Source organism: Hippopotamus amphibius, chromosome 2 (assembly GCF_030028045.1).
Source record: "Hippopotamus amphibius kiboko isolate mHipAmp2 chromosome 2, mHipAmp2.hap2, whole genome shotgun sequence".
NCBI classification, from domain to species: Eukaryota; Metazoa; Chordata; class Mammalia; order Artiodactyla; family Hippopotamidae; genus Hippopotamus; species Hippopotamus amphibius.
Window position 1 is genome coordinate 224936416 of NC_080187.1, and position 16458 is coordinate 224952873.

At 39.3% G+C, this 16458-nt stretch overlaps 1 protein-coding gene across 2 annotated transcripts; it reads right to left on the reverse strand.

Moving 5' to 3' along the window:
• Nucleotides 1-7843: 7843 nt before the first annotated feature.
• RPL10L (ribosomal protein L10 like) lies at nt 7844-8611 on the reverse strand. 2 transcript variants are annotated; one of them, XM_057723889.1, is made up of 2 exons: nt 8461-8569; nt 7925-8379 (listed from the first exon to the last, which is right to left on the reverse strand). In XM_057723889.1, the coding sequence occupies exons 1-2, from the start codon at nt 8567-8569 to the stop codon at nt 7925-7927; spliced, it is 564 nt and encodes a 187-aa protein (XP_057579872.1). The 2 variants fall into 2 exon arrangements, with proteins under 2 accessions (XP_057579873.1, XP_057579872.1); XM_057723890.1 differs by having other exon boundaries at nt 7844-8611.
• Nucleotides 8612-16458: the final 7847 nt, after the last annotated feature.

The following is a 16458-nucleotide window of genomic DNA, read 5'->3' on the forward strand; positions in this document are numbered from 1 at the left end:
TTTCTAAAACCTCAATTTTGCTTTCTAGGTAAACTAGGTTTGGGCCTTATATACTGTTATATTTTGATGATTTTCAATTATTTTATACTATTTTGAGAAAATGTATAAAACTGTGAAAATGGCATTTTTATCAACAATCCAGTTTTGTCTCAAAAACATGGCTTGCAACTGCAGAGCAAGCAGTCCATAATTTGAAGCAATCCATTCTGTATAAATCATATCCCTCCCGACTAGACAGAAGATAAAATTAGCAGACATTATTTATGGGTAATTTGACTACAGCCACGTAAACATGGGTTTCAGTGATGAGAATTTAAAGCATACTCATATTTAAGGAGCTCTTATGTGGTGGAGAAGTAGACGGAGCACAGTTACATGGTAGAGAAATTGTTTGGAAGTGCTATGAAAATTTCTTTATGTTGAATGAGGTTCAACTTATTCTGGTGAAATTTCAATGTCTTTTAATTTTTAGTAATTCAGGCATTTACTGTTATGGTTTGTGGAATTTTTTCACCCCAATGGTCATATAACTGGCTTGATAGGAGAAATATTGAAGTGAACATGAGATTTTTATTTTCCTGAAAGAACTAGCAAATGTGCTCCAGTAAAGCCCTATTGCTTTTACGTTAGCACGTTTCCTTAACAACTAAGCCTCATCCACAACTTTTCAATCACTTTCAATTCCAATTCAAACCTCCCCTCTGTTACTTTAGTGTAGCCTAGACTAGTAGTTTCAGCTTCTTAGGGCAGGAAAGAGGACATCACTCGCTCTTATTCCTCCAACTCATCCTCCCTATTCCTTAATACAGGTTATTAACAACAGAACGTGAGCACAGACAATATTCACTGCGTTACATGAAGACTCCAAGTCACAGGAAACAAGATCCTTTCCAGTATTGCTGGTGATCCTTACAGTGCTGACTGCTTCCTGGTTCTCCGTGGATTGGTGTCCAAATGCTCGCTCTTATGTGGTTTTTTGTAGGGTCTTTACAGGAGACTAGAGTTCCTCTCCCTACGTAATCCTCTCAAGGGAAATCTGGCTAAAGCATAGCTTGTTCCCCGCCTTTAGCTGCCACTACAGAGTAGGTTCCCCCAGACAGCCTCTTGCTACTATTGTTCCCTCCCAGGAAGCATGCTCTTGGCACCGTGGGCACAGAATCAGCAATGTTACATAAAAATCCAGACTGGCCCCACATCTTGGGATAATTAAGTCTTATCCTTACTATGCCAGAGACTGAGGTTGAGGTCTGTCCCCTGACACACTCACTCTCTCTCTCTCTGTCTTTCTCTCTCTGTCTCTGTCTGTCTGTCTGTCTCTCTGTTCTGCTGTTTCTTTCCTATCCCCACCACCTGCATCATCTTTTTGGTGGTGGTGGTGGTGGTCAATGACTCACAACATTCAGGAAAAAGAAAATCACTATTGGGAATTCCCTGGTAGTCCAGTGGTTAGAACTCCGTGCGTTCACTGCTTAAGTGAGGGTTTAATTCCTGGTTGGGGAACTAAGATCCTGCCAGGCATGCGGCATGGCCATAAAGAAATAGAAAATCACCATTTCCTAACAATTCAAAGTCCTTTCATCCTCTTCACTCACACAGAGTGGGGGAGGAATCTTGTTCCTCTAAGAACTCTGCATTTGGGGAGAAAAGATGGCGGTGAAGTAGAGGGATGTGGAATGCATCCCTCTCCACAGATGCATTGGGAATGCACCAAAAGACGCAATAATTCCCACAGAGAACCAACTGAACACCAGCAGACGACCTCGGACACCAGAAAGGACCGCGAGGATCCCAACATAACCGGTAGGGAGGCATCTACGAGGGCTCAAAGAGGGTGAAGCATCGGAGCTGTGGCAGACGGGAGGGAGTGAGAAACACATGGCGGGGTCCGCACCACAGCTCAGCATTCCCGGACCGAGACGTCGGTTCACAGCTGAACAGAGGGTCCGGGAGCGGGAGTGTGGGAACCGGAGAGCTGGTTCGGGGGAGAAACATTGTTGCCAGTAAGGTGACAGACCGGGAGGACAGGAGGGAAGAGGTCCGCAGTGAGGAGTGCCTGCCCCTGAGAGCTGCCCGGCCATGATGGCGGCTGGAGGCTGCAGGCTCCGGGGCGGGGGGGAGGAGCCGCGCGCATAGCCTCTCCCTCTCTTTCAGAGCCTCTGCAACAGGCAGTGGAGACACGCCCTGTGGGCCACCTAAGGCGTTCAGGGATAACAAGCACCCTCAGGCCCTTGGGCAGGGCTAGCATAAAGCCCCCGCAGGCAGCTGAGAACAGGCTTGGAACCAGAAACTTAAAAGCTTTTGCACAGCCAAAGAAACCATAAACAAGACTAAAAGGCAACCCTCAGAATGGGAAAAAATAGTTGCCAATGAAACAACAGACAAAGGATTAACCTCCAAAATATACAAGCAGCTCATGCAGCTTCATACCAAAAAAGCAAATAACTCAATCCACAAATGGGCAGAAGACCTAAATAGACATTTCTCCAAAGAAGACATACAGATGGCCAACAAACACGTGAAAAGATGTTCAACATCACTAATTATCAGAGAAATGCAAGTCAAAGCCACAATGAGGTATCACCTCACATGGATCAGAATGGCCATCATCACAAAATCTGGAAACAACAAATGTTGGAGAGGGTGTGGAGAAAAGGGAACTCTCCTGCACTGTTGGTGGGAATGTAAGTTGGTACAGCCACTATGGAAAACAATTTGGAGCTTCCTTAAAAAACTACAAATAGAACTACCGTATGATCCAGTAACCCCACTACTGGGCATATACCCAGAGAAAACCATAATCCCAAAAGAAACATGTACCATAATGTTTATTGCAGCACTATTTACAATAGCCAGGACATGGAAGCAACCGAAATGCCCATCAACAAATGAATGGATAAAGATGTGGCATATATATACAATAGAATATTACTCAGCTATAAAAAGGGATGAGATGGAGCTATATGTAATGAGGTGGATAGACCTAGAGTGTGTCACACAGAGTGAAGTAAGTCAGAAAGAGAAAGACAAATATTGTATGCTAACTCATATATACGGAATCTAAAAACGGTACTGATGAACTCAGTGACAAGACAAGAATAAGGATGCAGATGCAGAGAATAGACTGGAGAACTCAAGGTTTGGTGGGGCGGGGGGTGAAGAGGAAACTGAGACAAAGTGAGAGAGTAGCATAGACATATATATACTACCAACTGTAAAATAGATAGCCAGTGGGAAGTTGCTGTATAACAAAGGGAGATCAACTCGAGGATGGAAGATGTCTTAGAGGACTGGGACGGGGTGGGGGTGTCGAGGGAGGGAGGGAATACGGGGATATGTGTGTAAATACAGATGATGGACCTTGGTGTACCTCAAAAACTGGTACAACAGTGTAAAGCAATTATATTCCAATAAAAAAAAAAAACCAAAAAACTCTGCATTTGTCCAGAAGATGCATCCTCCCCCACAATCTCTAATATTTCTCTTCATCAGTGACCAGTCAATTTGGGACAACAGGGAGTTTAATGAATAGGACCTTTGAAAAGTTTAATAATATGATTCTGAAAATACAATAGTTTCTACTGTAAATACAGCCCTATTTTTTAAATATTTGTAGCACAAAAATATCAATAACTCTCAGGTGCCTTTTTAACTTATATAATTAAGTTGCAGAATTAATTGATTGGGTAATTATTTACAACATAATAAAAGTTGTTAAGATTCTGTATGGACACATAGAGAAAATGTATATTTCTAGAATTTATATAAAAAATACTTCATTTTGATAATCGTAGTAATTTTAGCTACAATTATTTGAGATCCACATCAATAAAAGACAACTAGAAGTTGCTACAAACATGTAGAAGCATATTTTTATATGAATTGTTTTAAAGTTAAAATTTCCAGAAGTGGATAATTTTTTAATGTGATATTAAGAGAACTTCTAGGTGAATAAACTGAAGTAAAGCAGGATTGAAGAATCTCCTTCCCCAATCTCTAATGAAGTGAGTAATATAGTAAAAGAAATACACCTAAGAGCCACCAAGGAAAGGGTCATGTCATATGCATGTAATGAATTTAGGGGAGAATAAAACATAAAATGAAGACTATTCTCATGTGTTCTCCTACAGCTGTTTTTTTTTAATTAAAAATTTCTGGCTAAATAATTTTAGTATAATTAGTATAATTCCATATTTCGAGAGATGGGGAGAAATAATGGATTATATAATGATGATTTATGAAATGTACCTCTCCAAAACTCTCCAAACTCTTAGAAGCATTCCTGAAGAAACATTAAATTTTAAAATGTCTCACTAAGGCCCTAATATAGAGAGAAATGTACTGAGTGTATAGGCAGTTACATAAGGGAAAACTATAGGAAAATCCATTGACAGGTGTAGCTCCAAACAACTCCAAAGATCCTCAGCATTTGGGCCTGTCATTTTCCAGGGTTCTGCACTGAATAGAAGCAAGGCAGGGGTAAGAAATACACCACAGATAGAAGAGTAGACTGCACACCTAAAAGAGAGGAGTGGGCCTTGATGTAGGATATATAATGGGACTTCAGAAGAGGAATCAGAATTCAGCATCCATCAAAGGCTGTAATTAATCCTTCATAATTCTTTAGAGAATGAAGAAGGAGAAGGGAAAAAAAGCAAGAAATATTGAATGAAAAAGGTAGGTAAGGTAGATAAAATATCCATCTTGAAAGAAAAAATAGGAAATAACAAATCTCCATAGTGAGTCATACGTAGAGGATAATTGGTAAAGCACAATTACATTTCTGAAAAGGAGCTCCAAAAATTACAAAGTCAAAAAAAATGTGAAAATAGAAATTATAAAACTAAATATAAAAACCTCAAAAACTCGAATCATAATATTGAATCCAATGAAAACTAGAACTCAAATTATACAACCAGAGGGAATTATGGTTGCAAGACAGAATATTACGGTTATAAATTATGAAAAAAATCACACTACGAGTGACAATAATTAGAAGCAAGGAGGCAGAAGCAAATGTAGTAACATCAATATTAACCATTATAAGTTAACATTAATTTTGTGTACTTAATATGTGCAAGGCACAATCCTATTCATTTTCTCAATGAATTATCTCTTTTAATCCTAAAAACAACCTTATAATCATAGTGTCTTAATCCCATTTATAGTTGAAAATTGAAGAATGGCTCTACTAAGTAATTTGCCCATGTAAGTGAAGTAACAGATTCAAATCCAGCCATCCTGACATCAGAGCCTCCCTTATCATCCACTGTTAAGCATGATAATGACCTCACTTTGAATTGTTATTGATGGTGTAACTTAATATACTTTTGACTTTACCCATTACTTTTTACATTACTTACTTAAAAACATATGTAGATATTGTTAGCAAAACAATGAAGTTATTACGCAAAAATAAAAAAAATAAACAAAACTCTCAGCTCAATCCTTAGGTCAATAGTGACATGAAGAACCAGAAAGCCCTACTTGAATTATGTCAGGGTAGCCATTACAAAGCTTCTAACGTGGAAACAAAATGCCTGCCAATGTTACTGACAACCAATTCATGTCAGAGCTGGTGTATATTTTTATAAAAATTAAGGATTCCAGGCTAATAAGCTTGGTATGATTCCATATTTTGAGAGAGGGAAAGAAATGGTGGAGTATACAATGATTATTGGTGGAACGCGCTTTTCATAACTAAGCTGATATGGTACATGGCCCATTTTCTAACTGATTCAGTCAGTATTTTTCATAAAATCTGAAGAACTCCATCAACTAAATCAAAGAGTTTTATAGGGCAATATTTGCATGAATTTAGTTAATTGTATTTGTATTGTTATGGTAAATGAGCAGATAGTTCTGTTTCATTGCAGTAGTGTAGAAAATTCTAAATACATGTTCCCAAATTAAATTTTCCATTTTGAATAGAAATTAGAAATAATGAAGAGCTCTGCAATATATAATTAAATTCTATTTCAGTTCAACTGTATTCTTATCAATTTTTTAATAAATAGAATGACCAGAAAATAGGAAAATGCTGGAACAATAATCATGGTTTGGAGAACATAAGTTAGTAGGATTTTTGTTAAGAAAAACAAGTAAGAGTGTTCTTCTATTAACATTAAAGGAAACAGAATTTATATACAATAGCTTATAATAGAAAATTGTAGGGAAAAATCAAATAACAAACCTTGATGACAGCTTCCTACTAGTGGTTTAATGTAATAATTTTTAACCTTTCATTTCCTTTTCATCCACCCTGTCTATATGCATAAACAATCACAGTTACCAGTCTTTTAGGGAAAGGACATTCATGGGCTTATGCTTGGCTGCCTCCCTGTATTTAGTGAGTACAGAGTTTCAAGTTTGAAGGTTGAGATATTTGAAGTTTGAGACCAAAGATAAGGATCAATAATGAATATGGAAAATATTTTCAAAGCTGCATCATAGTTGTATTAACATGTGACCAAGGAACTGTTTTGTTCTGTTTTGTTTAAAGACGGCGTGGTAAAAAGTAAATAAGACTGGACAGGAGTCAGGAGATCTGGCTCAAGTATACCCTCATTTGTAAACTGTATAGGACAATTTCCTAGACAACTTCAGGAGTTTTAAAGCATCAAGTAAAACATGTCAAGAAAAGTGCTACTTAAGCTGAAAAGCCCTTTCTATATAGTCATATTATTTAGCACCTGTTATCCTTGTTTGGATATAATAAGGAATAATTTTAGCTTAAAACAGCAACTTAGCTTAAAAATACACAAGTAGGAAATATAGTAAGAACCTGAAAGAAATATCAGGTCAGACTCAAAAATGTAGGATTGGCACAGGAATTTTAAGTAAATAAAAATAACTTTAAAAGCATGTGTTTCAATACTATTTATTTAGTATTCCTTCTGTTCCTTTAATATGTTGACTCTGAAAACGAGTAGTTAAAGAAAACTGAGGGCACTGTTTGCAGGATTGAGATTTAGAAGACTAAATAACATAAAGAACCAGAATTTTAAAATGTAGCTTATGTAATTTCTGAAATAAAGCAGAACAACAACAATAAAAAACACCCCAAAACAACAACAAACCCACCTGTATGAGCAACATCACTAATGTAGGGCGAGCACCTACAGACTGCAAACTCTCTCTAGGATCCTTTTAGAGAACAGGTACCTGATTTAGTGTCATTTTCTCTTTTCTGTTGGTTCTGCTGGGACTCAGATCAAGCAATATGAACTTGGTTGTCAACCTATGACCTTTCTGTGATGAGGAAAAGATTGGACTGTCATCTCTTGAGTGTGAGATAATGTAAGTTTTGTCCGGGGAAACCTTTTGCAGTGATCCCCAACTGTCCTAAGGCTGATAGTTGGAGGTGATAGGTAATTCTAAGAACAGTGTGCAGCAATGGAGAAGGAAAACATGAGCAACAAGTTTAAAAAGACTTTTTAGTTTCAAAGAGATTGTAGTTGAAATATGACGAATGCCTACCATGATTTTCATCCCTATTGTTTATTGTCTATAAAAAATAAGAATTTTTCTCTAAATTTCAGATTTTTCTCTAGCTATTTTTATTCAAGTTAATGATAGCTGCATAATTTATGACTTCTCTACAAACAAAACTTTTGACTTACTTCCCTAGACTAAGTTAAAAGTGTGGATTAGAATTGCAACAGCTTTCTCTATAAATGGAATACAAATTTTCACTCTCACTTGAAAGGAAATTATCAGTTGCCATTGAAATGCTTTCTGGTACTTTTAATACAAAACTTATTTCTCTAGTAGTCTATATTCTAAAAATTTGACATTTTTTAAACGTTTAAAGTTAGAAATTTATTTAAAAAATAAATAATTTTTTTTTTTTTTGCCAGTAAATAAAATTTATTGGTGAGCAAAAGTCAGACCAACATGGCCAAAGCTGGCTGGGCTGTCAAAGACCTCAAGAGTGCAGCGCTCGCCACTTGTCCAGAGGGCCACGACTGGGGACGTATCTGACTCCACACCCATCCGGGATGAGGCGCTTCTCGGCCACTTTGTCTTCAAATTCAGCAGCATTAAACTTGGTAAAGCCCCATTTCTTTGAGATGTGAATCTTCTGGCGCCCAGGGAACTTAAACTTGGCCCTGCGCAAGGCTTCAATCACGTGCTCCTTGTTCTGAAGCTTGGTGCGGATGGACATGATGACCTGGCCGATGAGGACTCTGGCCACCGTACCCTGGGGCTTCCCAAAGGCGCCTCGCATGCCCGTCTGCAGCCTGTCGGCGCCGGCACAGGACAGCATCTTATTGATGCGGATAACGTGGAACGGATGGAGCCGCACCCGGATGTGAAAGCCGTCTCGGCCACAGCTTCTCACCATGTACTTGTTGGCGCAAATGCGGGCGGCCTCCAGGGCTTCGGACGAGAGCTGCTCACACTCGTCAGACACCATATGACCACAGAGCGGGAACTCATCCACTCTTGCCTTCTTCCGACCCAGGTCAAAGATGCGGATCTTGGCATCAGGGACACCTCGGCAGAAGCGAGACTTCGGATACGGCTTGTTCTTGCAATACCGGTAACAGCGAGCGGGGCGGCGGCCCATGGCGACCCCCAGAGCCTCTGAGTTGCGTCGAAGAGAAAGACGTGCTCGAGCCCGCGCCTGCGCGCGCACGCCTTATATATACTGCCCATCTTCCCGCGCGGGAACCATAGAGGACTGGAAGACACTCTGTCACAACGAACCCACCATAGATGCGGTGACACTCTACGCATGCGCGTGGGGAATCTGGAACATGCGCAGGACGGAGAGGCGGCTGGGTGTTCTGGCCTGTGGGCGTTCGAGCTGGGCTGCGCTGACAGCCCGGGATGCGACGACAGCCCGGGATGCGACGACAGCCCGGGATGCGACGACAGCCCGGGATGCGACGACAGCCCGGGATGCGACATCCTTCCTGCTGCCCGTCTTGGGCATAGAACTTTTGTTCTAACGTTTGTCTTAATTATAAAAGACATGTTTTCCTAGAATTTGAATGAGGAAGGTTTCTCCAGCTAGTCAATATACTTTGTGTCTGGTTTGTCTAAATAATCCATTTACCGGCGCTTCTATCTCCTGCCAGCGTTTGTAGATCAGTGTCTGTTTCTGGTTACCTTCTGTGGGTAAAGTGGTTTCTTGACATGAGCTCTCTCATAAGGCTTAGGAAGAGGTGAGCGTAGAGGGCAAACAGGGACAGAGATAAGATGTCTGTTGTATCTATTGCTTGATAATTGCTTTAGAAACACGAAACTTTGGTTTCTTTATTTGGCCATATGGAATGATTTTATTGTCAAAAGGGCATCCGCAGAATTGGAAGACCAACTGATTTTTTTTTTTTTTTACCTTAAGGGTATTTGCACTTTCTAATGTTATAGCTTCCTAGGAACTGTATAAGAGAGTAACTTGGGAATTCCCTTGCTGTCCAGTGGTTAGGACTGGAGTTTTCTCTGTCTGCCGGTCCCAGAACTAAGATCCTGCAAAAGTGACTATTTATGCTTTATTAATCTTTTATGCCTTACTGAGAATGAGCTTAATAGTTTTTTTTCTTCTGATATTAGAGTTTGTAAAATATTATGATCAGGATCAGAGTGTGGGGAAGGAGGGAAATGAAAGAGAGAAAGAGAATTTACGAATAATATATAATCCTACTTGGATTTTTCTAGCTTTTTTTTTTAATTTATTTATTTATTGGATTTATTTTTTCATTGGCTATGTTGTGTCTTCATTGCTGCACATGGGCCCTCTCTTGCTGCTGCAAGCAGGGACTACGCACTGTGGTGGCTTCTCTTGTTGTGGAGCACGGGCTCTAGGCGCGTGGGCCTTAGCAGCCACAGCATGTGGGCTCAGTAGTTGTGGCTCATGGGCTCTAGAGCACAGGCTCAATAGTTGTGCTGCACAGGCTTAGTTGCTCTGTGGCATGTGGTATCTTCCTGGGGCAGGGCTCAAACCTGTGTCCCCTGCATTGGCACGCAGATTCTTAACCACTGCACCACCTAGGAAGTCCCTTTCTAGCTTTTTTGATTCCTTTGTGCTGGTTTACAAATCCTTGACATCATGGAAGAAAATCCTTCCAATGTGAATGTATTCTGCTAATGCCTTCTCTTTAAGAGGGAAACAAGTTGTGACAAAATAACTCTTGCACCTAAAGTGAGTGAAGTTTTATAAAATACCCATATTAGGGTAGAAATATTAAAAATCCTGGTGTGGTGAACTTTCTCACAATATATAGAAGCTTGCGTAATTCCCCTTCCTTCTTTCATTTCTGACTTCCTATTTTCCTCAAATATTTCCTATTTACTATAGAAGATGTAAGTGGAGATAAAACAGCAAGTAACATTTTGGTGCCCTCACTGTGCATACAAGTCTAGAGGAGAAATTATACCTTACTCAAATAATGTGTCATACTACAAAGTACAAAATGTGGCCAAAAGGAAAAGCAAAGTGAGGTCTGAAAGCCTGGGATGAAATCCTGATCTAGACTGAGGAATGGACAAGGAATACTTGATCATGAAAGAGCTTTCACATAGTGATAGTAGCACGTGGGACCTGGCATATGCAAAGGCCCTGAAGCAGGCACGAACATGGTCCATTTTAAGAAGGAACCAGAGTAAGGCCAGTGTAACTGTGAGTGAGGGGGTGAGTGGTATAATGTGAGGCCAGTGTGAGTGTGGGACCTTCGATATCACAATCGGCCATTTTATCAAGTTAGTGGTCCTGCTCTTTTATCTGAGACCACTGAAGAGCTTTACACAGGTTTTATCACTGTTGATATATACAATATGGTTGATAGACTGGAAAGGGCCAAAAAAAAAAAAAAAAAGAAATGGATGCAGGGAGGTCAGAAAGGAAGGCTTTGCAACACTGAAGAAAAGAAATAAGTGTAACTTGAACATGCTTTTAATATTTTTACTTTAAAAACATGTTTGTATCTTTTTCTACTACCACATGCCCAGCATATATCATAGTTCGGGAGAGATGAGTGTGTGAGGTAAAAGGAAGATACCCAACCACAGCTTATGTGCTGTCAAGCACTCACCACCACCTGTCTAGGCCATGCTTTGTGTTTTCAAAACACTAGAAATCTCTGACCAGCACATGTTGTGTTGCTATCTGGACCTGCTTACATAATCCTCTTTCCCAAATCCAAAAGGTGACCAATCACAGTTTGCCTGTGACTGTACCAGTTTTAGTATTGAAGTCCTACATCCCCCAAAACCACTCAGTCCTAGGTAAAATGAGGGGGTTGATCACCCTACCACACTTAAGCATGGAGCCCCTCACAGTTGTAGGCTAGAGTCAGAAGGTGGGAAGAGAAAGGGACAGCCAGACTGGGATTCTCTGCTTATATTCCTTTACTTGACCCTACAAAATTAGAGGGGAGTCTGTGGAAAAATGTCTGAGCCACACCATTCTATTTAAATGTTAAAAGCATTCCCCTCAATCAATTCCAAAATTTTTAGTGTACCCCGTCTCCCAACTCCTTGCCACCCATAATGTGCTTCATGCTAAGCAAACCTCAGAACAAAGTTTAAAACTTGTCTGCTTTGAAGTAACCTGAAATATAGTCAAAAAGATCAAACATGGGAAATAATTTAGATCTTATTTGCAAAATTTATTACTTTAAAAATTGCAATTAAAGTTTAGCCAAGGGAGACACTAGTGTCATATAAAATAGAGATGGCTTAAGGAATGAGTAGGACATATGAAAGTGAAGGTAGGGAATAAGGTAGGAAAGGGGCACGGCAACTAAATAAGACTGGTAAGATCTAGGGGAACAAGAACTATGTCTGTTTAGGTCATTGATTTTGTTCCCTATTTCTGACAAATTGTGTGACCCATAGCACCATATTTGAATGAGTACACACATTACTGAGGGGCAGTTGTGTTGGTAAATGTTTAACAACCTACTGACTGGGGAGTGGGGTGGGGGTACCCCCCATTTGTAGTGTTTGTTGACTTCGCTGGTGTAGCTACTCCATCATCAATTTCAGCCACCAGTGTGATATTAATGAACACCAAGATGGGGAGAGATGCACACAGTCAGCTCTTGTGAGCCAGTGTTAACTGGCTCTAGCATGTTACCATGATGCTGTTCATTCCCAAGAGAGAGAAAAACAAATTTGACTAAAGCTAATCATCATAACCTGGAGTCACACATTTTGGCATGGGTAGGGAGAGATCATTTTTTTTTGGAGCCCTTAAAATCAGGCAGGTACACGTTTAGGCTTGATGATTCAGCTTTGACTCTGAAGAAGTCTTTCCTCCGTGGTTTCACATTCCTGTACCACAAGCGCTGTGTGAGAAGTCTGCACTATTCTGTGCTTATTGATTATGCATGCATCCAAGCAGCACTGTACAGTATTAGAAATACAGTCAAATTCCCCGTATCCTCTGCCTTCATGCAAAGCCTGGAAAAGAACATTTCTGTGTATCAGTTCAACGCAGCGCTTCCTTTCCTTCTTTGATATCACATTTCACACATTTCACAAAGAGCTAAACCTGATTTTGGTCTCAGAGAAGAATACGCACTGGAGTCTAATGTATTGACTGACATGCACTCTGGACACCCTTTCCTGCTGCTGAAACTGCCTGCATTGTTGATCACTGAGTCATTAAGTAGCGTTGCATCACTTGGTGTTTGACAGTATACTGTGATTCAGGGATCACATTCCCACTTGGGCTCTCAATGAAGTGTGAAGCCTCTTCTGATGGTCAACAGTCATTTTCATCTGTGTTTTTTAGTAACTTCACCCTGGGAGCTGTAATCTCAATATTTTTGAGAGTCTAGATGAGCAACTTGACTGTATCTTCCTAGAGCTGAATAGTGAAAGTAAAAGAGCTGTGGTTATGGCTGGCCTTTCCTTCCAAGTGAGCCGGTTTTGTCTGTTGTTGTGGCTAAGGGGTGTTCCACTGCCTGTCTCTCACGCACCTGATTCACAGTGGTCCTCTTATCTATTTGACAAAGGCACATTTTCTGAATAGAGATATAGTCAGATGATTTTAACTGTTTAGTCCCAGGGACCTAATGCATTTTCTTTGTTGACTCATATTTTATACATTTTGACTCTTCTGCTTTTGGGAATGTTTTTTATTTTGGATCTAGGAACTGAGTATATATACTTAACCTTTGTGCTTTGGTGGTATAAGATGAGTTCTCCTCCAATGAGTGATATTTTTTTTACACTGTTCCAAAACTTGGAAAAAAAGTAGGTGAGGATTAAATCAGGGAGAAGTATTACATAAATATGCTCATTAGAATTTGATTGATTTTAGTTTGTAAATTTTTATATTACTTGTTCATGTTTCATGCTTGTACAAAATTTATAAGCCATGGATCAGCTTTATATGGTAAATAATTAAAGTGTAGTTTTATAATTATATATTTTTAAATAGTGCTATAACAAAGATATAATTTATACTATACAAAAATAATAAAGATGTATAGTAAAGCATAACAATAAAAAATGCTATACTAAATCGGACTTGAATCAACACACAGAATCTACTTATATATTTAAAAGTCCTTCTCTTTTAATGCCACCAAACCAAAACTTGGGTCCACTTGCCCACACGCAGTCAAGGCAATCTCCTGACACTGGATTGTGGTGAAGGAAAGTGCTGTGTTTATTGTAAGGCACCATAAGAGGAGTCTGGGACTGCTGATTCTCAAAACTCCCAAACTCCCTGATGGGTTCAGCAAAGCATTTTTAGGGCAGGGTGAGGGAGAAGAGGCCTAGGGTACTGTGATCAGCTCTCACACAATTCTCTGATTGGTTGTTGGTGAGGTAGCAGGGTGGTGTAACAGGTTTTAACATTATCAGTCCTTAGGCTTCAGTAGGCTGGGAGCCCGGTGCTCATGAGCCCGGTGCTCATGATCACCAAGTAGTTAATGTCTTTCATTTGGTGGGGGGTGAGCATCTGTAAAACAACTCAGGAAATGTGCATCAGCCGCTATTATCCATGTACTTCAGAGAGGAGCTAAAGCAGAGGATGTGGGGGAGGGGTCTGTCCTGGGAAGGCCCTATAGGGTCCTGCTCATCCGTTACATTTAAAGGCCTTAGTTCAGTCTGAGAACTTGAGAAACACTGATCTGGGGTTAGGGGGCTGCGTACGAAGCTTGTCCTCACATGTATTGTGCGCATGGTCTTCCTGTCCTTTAGATCCAAGTCCCTGTTCATTTATTTAAAAGGCAAAATGATGGGAGCAATGTTATTTTTCCCCTGCTGCCCAGGTTCTTGCCAGTAGTGTGAAGTTTTGTGTGGTTTACTAGGTTTACAGACATGCATGAAGCAAATATTTAGTTAAATATTGAGATTACGTAATCATTTATAACTCCAATTGGTATTTCAGATTAAATGAATCTTGTACGTTTAATGGATGACCTCTTTATCCACGGAACAGAACTTTTTTTTTTTGAAAGTGAACAAGCATCCTTAGCCATTAGATTTAAGCATTCTTTAATTATGAAATAAGTATTCCAATTGATAAACTACTGACTTTGGACGGCTTTTTAAAAAGCTTTGCCTCCCCTGTCTGACATTTTAGTCCATTCATATTTTGGTTTTTCCCTATGGCAGCAAACATTGAGGACACGATGAGAGATAAATTGCCATGCTGTTTGGTGTACACGGTAAACCAATACATTGTTGACCTGCTTAATCCCTGTGTAAAGAATTTGGCCTTGCCTAAAGCTTCTGGGAGGTAATCTCTAGTGTCTTTTCTTTGCCTAAGGACTTTGGTCATAGTGGCTAGTCTAACAGTGTGATTTAGAGTGAGGGCTGACTATGGCAGAAAGACCAATATTGTGATGTAGGTATCAGTTGACCTAGAGACTTACCTCAATCATATGTACAATCACTCACTCAATCATGGCTGCATAATGGAGTCTCAATAAAAACTCTGGGGCTTGGGCAAGTCTTCCTGGTTGGCAGTACTCCATACTTAATGCCACAAATCAATGCTAGAAGAGTAATGCATCCTGATTCAGTGGGGGGAGGATAATGGAAGCTCCATGCTGGGTACTTGTGTTGGACTCTACTACGTGTTCTTCTTCCCTTAGCTGATTTTAATCTGTTTCCTTTCCCAGAAACAAACCATAACCATGAGCATAATTGCCTTTAGTGAGTTCTGTGAATTCTTATAGTGAGCTATCAAATCAGAGGATGATTTGGGAAATCCCCCAGACTTGCAGTTTGTGTCAGAAGTGAGGACCGTCGTGCAGACTGAATTCTAACTGTGTACTTGGCTCAAAATCTCCGTGATTTCTGTTCCTCACCCCCACAAATATAATAAACCATGTATAAATGGTGGGGCACTGAAACATAGAGGAGAATGGAAATCTAGATTACAGTGTCTAGTAGAGTTAAAATATAATAGGCTTAAAAAGTCATAGTTTTTTCTGCTTAAAAAATACATATTTATTGAAGAATTAACATACATGCATGACAAAAATATAAAGATATAGACAAGATTTGGGCATGTTTTCTTGCAATAATTTTGTATGTGCCATTTTCATATCCTGATTTTTCTTTTCTTAAGCCTTTTCTGTAAGAATTAATGTTCTTCACATTCTTTTAACAATGGCAAAATACATTTTATCATATGCTTAGTTACAGATCCATATATAGAGAGATTTACTTCCTAGCTGTCCATTTCATTATATGTCCTAGAGCTAGCACTGTAGAACTATATAAAAGGCAACTTCAGTTTATTTACTGATATAACTTGAGGTCAACATCCAGGAGCTAATTAGGCATAAATAAAGTCTTGCTACTTCTGACGAAGAAATCTTTAGAATGAGGTTTCTCATCAGTCACTTAAGCAGCAAAACACATATTAGCCACAAATAGTGCTAGTGACCAGCATAAAAAAATTATGATGCACGCAACAACATAAATGAAAATGTGTGAAGTAAGTCCATGATCTGCCTGCCAGTTTGGGGTATAAGTCTTGATTTCAAAGAAATAAGAATTCTTAATTCTTTACTGGACAGTAAGAGGGTTTGCAAAATTCTGACTAAATCTGGAAGATAGTTGTTTCTTATTGCTTTCAGATTGCATAAAATATTATTTTCAAACTGTTCTAAAGACAATTTAAAGGTATTCAGGAGCAGAGCATATCCTAAAGCTTTATTTTCTCATCATCTTACTTGAAAGCCACCTTATATGCTTTATAAAGGATTGAGGTAAATTAACTATTTTTCATGCATTTTAATAATAAAAAATTGTGTCTTAAATTCATTTTAATAGGTCATTTTAACATAATTAAATTATATTACCAAGTTGTTTCTGGAAATTTAGTAAGTTTTGAGGACCATTTTGTTAAGTTCACCATACGACCACAACATAACTCACGTATATAAAATAACAGTAAAGCTAGGCTCAAGGATGACATGTGTCTCTGTACTCTATCAAAATATTTTCCATACATCACTTCCCCAAAATAATTATCTAGGAAAG